Raw genomic sequence first — 10059 nt, forward strand, 5'->3', positions numbered from 1 at the left:
TGTTGGGACATGTGAGTAAACCAGGGGTGTGATTGTTGAGCTATTTCCTTAACAAAAGCTGAATTGTCTATTATTTATTCATTTGTTTGACAGGGACACTGCCCGACAAATGTGTTGCACAGACAATGCAAAAATAAAGCCACAAAATACCAACAAAAACCAAGATCAGTTTAGATTAATTTTGTCGCTTTCAAATGAGACGTTACACCGTCCTATCGGCTGTAAGCATCAGTCAAGGTTTAAGGTTTGGGTAAAAGTCGAACTGGAGTAAATGCACTCTGTGAAGGTGGGATATTTTATCTGTATTTTATATTTTGTTATAGACCTAAGTAAGAATGCTCATTGTGCACTGTATAAACCGCCTCTGAACAGGGACGACTGATGAACATGCAGTGTCCCTGTCAAACAAATAAATAAATAATTAATTCCGCTTTTATATAAAAAATAAAAGACTCAACAATCCCCCATTTCCCCTGTGTGAAGCTTATTTGTTCATACTTGCCGGCAAAAGGGAAAACACCATGACTATTCTATCAAAACTGAAACATTTTAATATTGTATTTAATGCCAGATCAAGGCTGTAGAAAAACCCAAACCTTCTGAAATGATGTTTTATAATTCAACAGAAAGAATGTAGTAAAAAGATTATTTAACCAAGACAATTTTGATGCAAATATGTTTTAATGATCAGACACAAATCAACTTTAAATGAACAGAGGTTAATGCACAACTTAATGATTTATAACCTGAGCAAAGGAAATAATTGGAATAAACGAAAATGTGAAGAAGCAGGAGCAGCACTTACAGTATCAAATGTTCCTCAAACACATGACACTGTAAATTCATATTCATAAAACTGTTGTATTTGCTGTGTTTCGTTTATTTTAGTGATTGAGAGACATTTTTAAAAGACAATGTGATTCATTTTGAACACTAAAGCCAGGGACTGGGCTTGTGTTTACTGAGGATAAACTGAATGCAAGGAGATGCCGCACATTTGACCCTGGTTGCGCGCCAGCCTCATGTAGCCGCTTTCTCCCCATCCAGTTCCCCAACTAGAGAAAGAGAAAGCAGAAGAAAAACACTGTTAACAATACAATCAGAAAAATAACATTTTATTTAACTTATGTGAAATCTAATAATGTTGCTTGTGTTCTTCACCTGTTTTTGATCAGCCAGTAGTCCAGTCCAGTAGCTTGATCTTTGCCATAACCCACGAGCAGCACTGCATGGTTTTGTCCCTGTCCACAATTCCTATTGTAATACACACCTGAAAAGAAATAAATGTGAAATTACATGTAAAGTCTAGTCTGACTATGCGGCTTTACTGGACAACGGCATATCTGAAGTAGCTTAACAGTGTTGTGTTGATGTTCCTTGACATTTACTTCCAGGGCAAAGACAGCATGTGCACAAACTTTGATTGGGTTAGGCTGGTCCATATTGCTCTAGTCTGACTACAGTCGGCCGCAGGAGGTTGCTGATTGGCTTAGGGGAAAGGCGGATCCCACCCTCCTAATGGAACCTGCTGTGTTGGGATTTGGCAGTTCATGTAACCGCGATGACTGTTGCAAAAAGCTCTAAATCGCTGCAATTGTGTTATTTTACATTATGAACAATACCAAACCTTTCAATGTCTCTATTACTCTAAACATTATTGTTGATTTTGCACATAACATTTAATATTGTATATCACATTTCTGCTGACTCACAATCTGCTACTCACCAGATGTGTAATGGGAAATGGTTGTTGAATCAATGAGAACTGATATTGGTCCAATAGTGGCGACTGCCTGCTGAAGAGAGAGCTCATCCTTTGGCACAAAACTGTATGAGGAACAGGAAGCTGCGGAATATATGGGATTGTAGCGACAAGGACCATCCTAAAGAAGTAGTGAGAATGATCCAGATGTGATTTTCACAGACAAACAGGCGATTGTGACAATGTAAATAAAAACATGTTCTCACCACTCCCTGATAAGGGTAGGAAGCTTCTGAGTCAATGCCTTTATTCTTTATGATATACGTAAAAGAATTGTGCATCCATCCACCTTTACATCCAACATTTCCATATTGAAGTGTACAGTCCACCAGGTTCTGGGGGCTGAGGTCCACCAGTCTCCCTGTGGTCTTTGCCCACAGACCCTCCAGAGCTCCAGCTGCACTGAAGGCCCAGCACGATCGACACGTACTGCCCTGAGCATTCATACAGATCAGATCGAAAGTGACACCTGTACCTTTTATGCAAACAAAGTCACATGACAAGATGTTTTTACCTGATTTTTGACACTGGTCACATATCCAGATTGTCTCCAGTCCACACTGTCTGGTAAAGCCACATCTGTTTCTTCGAGAGGGGTTGGGGTCATTTGGAAGTCTTCAGGAAGCTTCAGGGGGGCAATGATTTGCAATTTTTCATCCTCAGTCTAGAGTGAAGAGAAAACATCATTAAAACATGTCGCTAAACCATTCATAATTGATGTTAGGTTTGAATGTACGCCTATGGCTCCACTCATACAGGGTTTGAAAGTATAATTTCAAGTCCAAGTGGAAGAATCAGAACAAGCCATGTGAGGGACGGAGACGGTGAAGGTCAGTTGATGTTTAGGCTTGTGTGTGTGCACCTTACCTTGTGGTGATTGGTTGGTGTACTAAGCATGGCCTGTAAAAACTCTGTGGGCGGTCCGCGCGCACTAGACGCCGCTGTGTGGTTGCGGTGGCTGCTCCGCTCAGTCGCGTGGTCCTTTGTGTGGACACGCTGGTGTGCAAACTATGTCGTAATAAGTTCTGGACCAACTGTAGAGACTGGCCTCGGATCTCTTTGGGATTTCTCTCCTCTCGCTATCCCAGAGCGTGCACTCTTTCAGCGGCAGCCAGTGAGCGGGCCGGAGTGAAGGCTGCTGCCCCTAGTCCTATGTAAAAGAAACTCCATGGGTGGAAAGTAACCCCACTCAAGCTGGCATGTGGCACAAGTGAGGAACGTTCAGGCGCCTTGGCTTCCCCCACGTGTGCTTGTATGGGACTAGTTCTGGTTCAAAATTGACTTTTAAAGTATACTTTTTCCTGTTTTGGTTTGTAATATTTATTTTTAACGTTTTACTTTGGTTACCTGTTACTTCCTTAGCATGTTTTGTTAACCTCTGTGTTGCATGGTGTGCATTCTTTGTTTACATATTTTGCCTTGTTTATTTTGTTTTCCAGTTTGAGATTTGTTTTTTTGCTATTTGTTTTTAAATTATCTCTCAGCCTAATTAAATTATTCATGAATAAATTGACCTATATTTTTGTATCTGCTGTCTCATACTAATGTCCAGACCTCGTGCAGACTTACTTTAACTTATTCCAAATTATAAAGGATTTCAGAAGTGTCAGTAGGTCCTGTAGCCACACCTCCAGGTGGCGTTGTTGAGCGATAGCTGTCTAAATTTAAATGTAGTGCCAAGAATTAAAACAACCCATTCAGTCACACATGCAACCGTATTCATCAACCAGTGGTTGGTCACGTCACTTAAATTTGGTCAGTGACATGTGACAAATGAGACAGAGACAGTGCATTACCAGGTCCGACAGGTGGTTGACCCCCAGAGTGTAGGTGTGAAGGCCCAGAGACGCCTCCAGGTTGTGATGGTTGATGTGATTCAGGTTTTTCTCAAACAATCCTCTGCGGCCGAGCTCCTCCACCTAAACAACATTTACAATTATGTATTAATGACTCAATACACGTGAGCAACACAATGAATATTTACTAATAAAACCAGAGAATTCAAATATATACTTTTCAAAGAGGTATAATAATAGATACTACATGTAGCTTTCTCATGTTGTAGTAAGTTGTATTACAGAGTTTCACCTGTAGAACTGGAGTGTTAAATCGTGATCTAAAATGTTTACTATTCTGATAATTAATCTTGTCTTGTCCTGTTCTTTCTTACTACACAAACCTCATTCTGGTATTTCTTGTGGTGAGTCGTCTTCCACAGGTCCCACTGCTTGTCCAGTCTGGAGTCAAACTCAGCCCAAACTGTGGCACAGAGAACAGCCAGCAGAGAGGCTCCCAGCATCAGGCCTGTGACAGAAGAGGAGTCAGTGACATCAGACACTGCCTGATCAAAAAAAAAAAAAAAAAAACTTGGTTGGATCGCCTTTAGCTTTGATTAGACGCCCACATTTGCTGTGGCATTTTCATTGAGATCTTGCATTGATGGTGGGAGAGTGTGATCACTGTGCTAAGCCCTCTCTAGCACATCTCAAAGAATGTCAATAGGGTTTAGATCTGGACTCTGAGGGGGCCAATCCATCTCATGCTCCCTGAACCACTCTTTCACAATGTGAGCCCCATGAATGCTGGCATTGTCGTCTTGGAACATGCCCGTGCCATCAGGGAAGTGATGGTGTGCTGTTCAAACACGCTCATGTTCTGGAGGCGTGTGTGCAACACGTGCTGACTTTTTTCATGGCTCTGCAGCCACTGCTCACTTTTTTTTGTGTGTGTGGTGAATCTATGATTTGCTTTATTAACATTTAAACAATTTCATTTTATATTTTATACAAACATTTAAGCAAATTGCACTTGTTCATGGACTGATAACAATAATACTAATAATAATAATAATAATAATAATAATAATACTAATACTAATAATAATAATAATAATAATAATAATAATAATAATAATAATAATAATAATTTAAAAAAAAATAAAGATGCTTTGTCTACTCCCCTGCTAGCAAAACATGAACCTCTAATTCTGCCTCAACAGAGCTGTCGGAGAAAATGGGGCTCTTACCTTTCCTTGTGGAGGTCATCGTTGAAGTTTTGAGTACAGGTGTAGTTTTGAGGTTTATATATCCCACCACGGCGTCACATGGGCCGGTTTGAAATTCTTTGGAACCTTCATCAATGATCAGCGCCCGCCTGACTCACAGGGAGCGGCTTCATTTGAGTTTCGGACTCACCTTGACTCTAGACGACTTACATTGTATGCACTAAATTGAGGTTAAATTTTAACAACAAACTGATAACAATGTCCTTTGTGAAATAAAGTTCATCCAGGGTGGCAGGGAAAGTTTTAAACTCTTGGTTCAGTTTTGGCAATGTGGATGAAAGATCTTGAATAAACTGGACAAATTTAAAACATCTTCAAATTGTTCACCCACTGCACTGAAGCCAGAGGTGACCGCATAGGCGCCGATTTATGTTCTTCCCAGTGGTTGTCCAGTCAAGAAAAAAAAAAAAAGAGTCGAAGTCGAGATCGAACCAGCAGTCTCGCGATTGGGCCCCCGGCCATGTGAGCCCTGCGCTCCACCCGCCGCAAACGCATGTTTATCAATTGTATCCTGAAAAACTGAAACATGTGGGAATTAATTAACTCAAAGAAATGGTTGAAAGACAAATCAGGTAATTTGGAGAAAATTGTAAAGTCTGAGATTGTAATTTTAAAGCTTACTAAGGAGCTCTTCCTTCTAGAGGCCATAAGCGCAACTGCGGGTGTAGTAGCAAGTTACGATTTGTTAACTTATTAATTGTCTTGAAGAGTAAATACTACGCTGACAGGAAAGGCGAAGGGAGAGAGGGTTACTGTGCATCCAATTATACAATGGAAATATTTTTTTTCACTCAAACTTGGCTGTAAATACTGTTTAAAGTGACGTTAGCCCGCAGTTAGCTTTGCCCGTTAGCATGTTAGCTTCTTTTTCGTGATTCCATTAGTGTGTATTGGTTGCTCCGGACCGGTGGCAGTCAAGTTACAAACATGGTTTTCTGTCCAGAGACACCAGGGGGAGATGAAAGACCCTCCAATCATCCCATAAACACTTGTATTACCCCCACAGGGACTACGAAAAGGATTTATTCAGATAAACACGTTACTTTGTACTGCTTTAACTGAGGGGGAAAAAAAATCAACCCACTTCAATTTGCCCACCAGCAAAACAAGGGTGTGGAGGACGCTACACTCTTCTGACAGAACACTACAAGCACCTTGACAAAACTGCCTGGCCAGCCAAATGCTGCCATCAGAGTTTTTACAGATTACTCAAAAATACGTGAATGTGCCAAGGCAACACTTCAGGTATTTTTTTTAATGAGGGAATGACATAATAACATGATGTAAAGCTTGAAAAAGTCGATTTTGCATAATACCCCCCCTTTAAGACGACACATGAAGATCTTACTTTCAAGATCTGAAATTGCGTTGGTGCCATGTCATCGGTCTGACAACCCATTAGTCCGACGGCTCATTCTAAAAATGTACCATTGAGTGGAGGTGCCGTTGTGTTGTTGATTAGAGAGACATACAACCACTGGTCCGGACCTTAAAGGAGCTATATCATGCTATTTTAGCCATTCCAAAGTTAAGTATAGGCATTTATATGATATATTGTACCTCTACCATTATGGAGCACTCATTTTTGTGATAAATATAAGTGTTTTCTGGAGGTATTTTTCAAACCCGGAAGACACAACGCTTCGATTCAGTTAACTCCGCCCCCTCTCTCCGCACATACTTTACCGTAATATAAATAAACAGCAATAAGTGAAATTGCTTCACGATGCAGTTATAAGGAGTTGACATCTGCAACACAGCTTCATAAATGGCTAACACACATGCTAATATGCTAACACACAAGCTAACCCGCGTTTGGATTGACTCACCGCTCTGGTCCATCGCTGTTTACATTGTGGGACTTGCGTTGGTTATAAAAGTTAATCCACTTTGGTTCTGGCGAAGGTTCACCAAACATCCATCAGTGACAGTCACAGAAAAACAATATTTTGGCTGATAGTCGCTGAATCCCAGAGAAAAAAACAGCTGAGTGGCCTCTTCCTGAAAAAGGTTGAATAAACTCCGTAGCCAAACGCGCTTCTTTTTCTCCGTGACATTATCGTTAGGTAAGAATAAAGAACAGGTGTGTCCAGAAATAATGAAAACGCTGTTTTACAAATTAAAATCAGGCCGTAAGCATAGAATTAAGACACAACATTACAGACGTTGAGCACTTCCGTTCCGCTGTTACGACACAACTGAACACTCAGTCTTTCACCAGGAGAGGGCGGAGCAGCTGCTCAGAGAGCAGGATTCAGGAGGATTGTGGAGAGCTGCGTGAATGAAGCCACAAACCACTCTGGGGGTGTTTTTGATGAGGAATTAGCATAACAACATGGCTAAAAGCTCCAAAAGGTCGATTTTGCAGGATATAGGACCTTTAAGACCAAGTGACTTTTATTTTTACGGCAAAGAAACAAATCTGGTAATGAAATATACTGAAACCTTCAAGCACACGTTAAGTTTTTATAATGGCATGTAAATGTTTTTTCTAATGAACTCTGTCAAAGTTACGTAACGCCGAATTTACACCAGGAGCTATTACTGGATGTGACGTACGCGGCACGTGATACACGTGCATTTTCGAAAGCGCAAATTTACACATACGGTGTGAATACTTGAAAAAATACTTTTAAGGTGTCAACATTAATTAGCTTGTCTTATATTGTTAAAGTAGACAAAATATGGATTTTATTGACCTCACAAGGGAGAAATTCCGTAGAACAGAGGGTGTTTGAACACTGGCATGAGCCACTTGTTTACACAAAGTTGCTTCAGGTTAATATTTAAATGAATGACTTTATCTATCTCTCAGTATCCGGCCTGCAACAACAGAGGAGTCGGTGAGGGCTTTGAGTGACGTTAGTCATTGTGGCTCTACCATCTGAGCCTCATCTATCTTCATGTATCACCAAACATCTTGTTTGAATCAATTCACTTTAAGTTAAGAACGTCAGCGTCATACGTAGACACTGTCCCCTGTAACCAGCCTGCACCAACAAAGATGTAGGTGAGAAGCCCACCACTGCACCACATGGGGCGGTTTGAGATTCTTTGGAACCTTCATGAATGCTCAGTTCCTGCCTGACTCACGGGGAGTGGCTTCAAGTGAATTCCAGACAGAGATCAACTGAATTCTAGAGAATAGGCATGTCACACACTAAAGGTCAGCACAGACTCGAAAGACTAGACTCCAGTCGCTGGAAATCAAACATGTTTGACTTTCAAGCCCAATGTTGGAAGCACAGGAGAAGTGTGACTGATTATATTTATTTGTTTTAATTTGTTATCATTATGGATCACAGCTTGTAAAAACCCCAAACAAAACATCTCAGAAAATTTGAATATTTTGAAAATGGACTGTAAGCCATTCAACCTGGATAGACTCAAACAGACAAAAACAGCGATTAGGAAGATTTATTGGCATGTACATTAGTTTTGCCGATCAGACCCCGGTGGTAACATCGATGTATGAAAGTCAGTATGGATGAACAGCTTGGGGTTAGGGATGTCTTCCCCCCGGAGCCTGGACACTGGTGGTTGTATGGAGACCCGTGAAGATGCAGCAGGGAGAAGCCGTGGACGGAAGAGGTGGAGACGGGGCGGAGGTGGGTCGCAGCACAGCTAGGAAGCGAACGAACCATGAATGCTGGAGAGGGCGATGACTGGCTGCTGTGGAGGTGCTGCTTTTACGCTGATGGACATGTCACTTTGCATGTCACAAGTCTATAATATTAGTTTCACATTTTAAGTTGTATTGCAGAAATAAATTAGTCTGGCTAACGCCAATTCATTTTTTCGTAGGAGAGGTGTGGTTTATCATGCGTCTGCACGTAGCACAGCCAATCGTATCATCGTATCCGATGACGTATGACGCACCCGCTGTAAACTTTCGAGCTAAACTATTTAGAACACGGCCTAAAACTTGATCGAAAAATAGCATCGCGTCTGCTGCTGTCATGTTTGATCTGTAAATAAACTTTTTTTTTTTTTAAATCCGTAAATAAACTACAAGCTTCCGTATATCGAATAGCTCGTCATCGTCTTGCCGTCCCTCCTCGTTCTGTGATTGGTTCCCAAATCCACTCGAAATTTCGGCCATGGTCCCCAGGCTGCTGTGCAGTTCCAAATGATTCGAGCGCACACAGCAGTCTGGCGTTAGCCAGGTTAGAAATAAATGACCTTTTGAAAGATATTCTGATTTAACGAGTTTCAGCCGTATGTCTCCCAAAATTCTTTTATTTTAAGATCTGTAAAAAAGACATTGGATAGAAAAATGGCTCTGTGATGACAACCGAATGTCACAATATGCTGACTGCGACTTCTTAAACTCCGCTTCTGTTACTTTTGTCACAGCCCCAGATTTCTTGCACAATGATTTCACACAACTTCAAAAGTTCTCCAGAAATCGACTACGCCTTTCACACCTCCTGGCAATGAGTAACAGCCTGTTGCTCTGAATTGTTGTGACATTCATGTCATTTCACTTTTAGTGTATGTGCATTGAAATTGTTTTCGGACTCCTCATCAAAAGTGACCACATGTTATTTTTTTTATTGGTTTATTTGCTCGGGACAGTGCATGTTAATGAACATACATGGGTCTCATGCATGTAAACACGCCACACCGGATTGTAGTCATGGGCTAGTTTCCATCCGTCGTCCCCCATGTGCACTCTCTAACACACTCTCATTCATTCTGGTTGGGGAAACCGGAGTACCCGGAGGAAACCTACGCAGAAAACAGTTCTACTTAGCTGTACGTATGCCAACTGAACTCTTTGCTTTTAAACCCACTTTGATTTATAATACATGATGCATTAATAATATCTGAGGCAAATATTTATTGATAGCTTTACTTGTATATGTTTTATATTTACTTAAACACTGTCCTCCATGCTTCCACTCTTCCTCATACTCAATACAATAGCAAGGCAGCATGGCTTTAGAAGCGCATAGCTTTCTAATGTTATTTTTTATAACAACAATGAACTGTGTGGGAATGGTTACAATAAAGAGTCACACGGTGAAGGGATTATTGATGCTGATGTTTTAATGATCAAATGAGAAAAGAAGTAAAACAAGAGCAAAAAGATACTTCATCAAAATCATTGTTATAATTCCACCAAAATAACAGTTACATGTCCTGCGGACAGTCAAACCACATGACATTTTTGGTTCTTGGACAGAATTTTCCTAGAATGTTTTTTTATGTTAAGATTTTGAATGTACTA

The 10059-nt window shown here is 40.7% G+C and overlaps 1 protein-coding gene across 1 annotated transcript; it reads right to left on the reverse strand.

Moving 5' to 3' along the window:
* Positions 1–958: 958 nt before the first annotated feature.
* LOC306967058 (cathepsin S-like) lies at positions 959–4064 on the reverse strand (the record flags this gene model as incomplete). The annotated part of the gene is made up of 7 exons (XM_079561961.1): positions 3942–4064; positions 3559–3681; positions 2277–2426; positions 1969–2196; positions 1727–1883; positions 1162–1270; positions 959–1055 (listed from the first exon to the last, which is right to left on the reverse strand). The coding sequence occupies exons 1-7, from the start codon at positions 4059–4061 to the stop codon at positions 959–961; spliced, it is 984 nt and encodes a 327-aa protein (XP_079418087.1). The 5' UTR covers positions 4062–4064.
* Positions 4065–10059: the final 5995 nt, after the last annotated feature.

This window comes from Gobius niger (genome assembly GCF_951799975.1).
Source record: "Gobius niger genome assembly, chromosome: 8".
NCBI classification, from domain to species: Eukaryota; Metazoa; Chordata; class Actinopteri; order Gobiiformes; family Gobiidae; genus Gobius; species Gobius niger.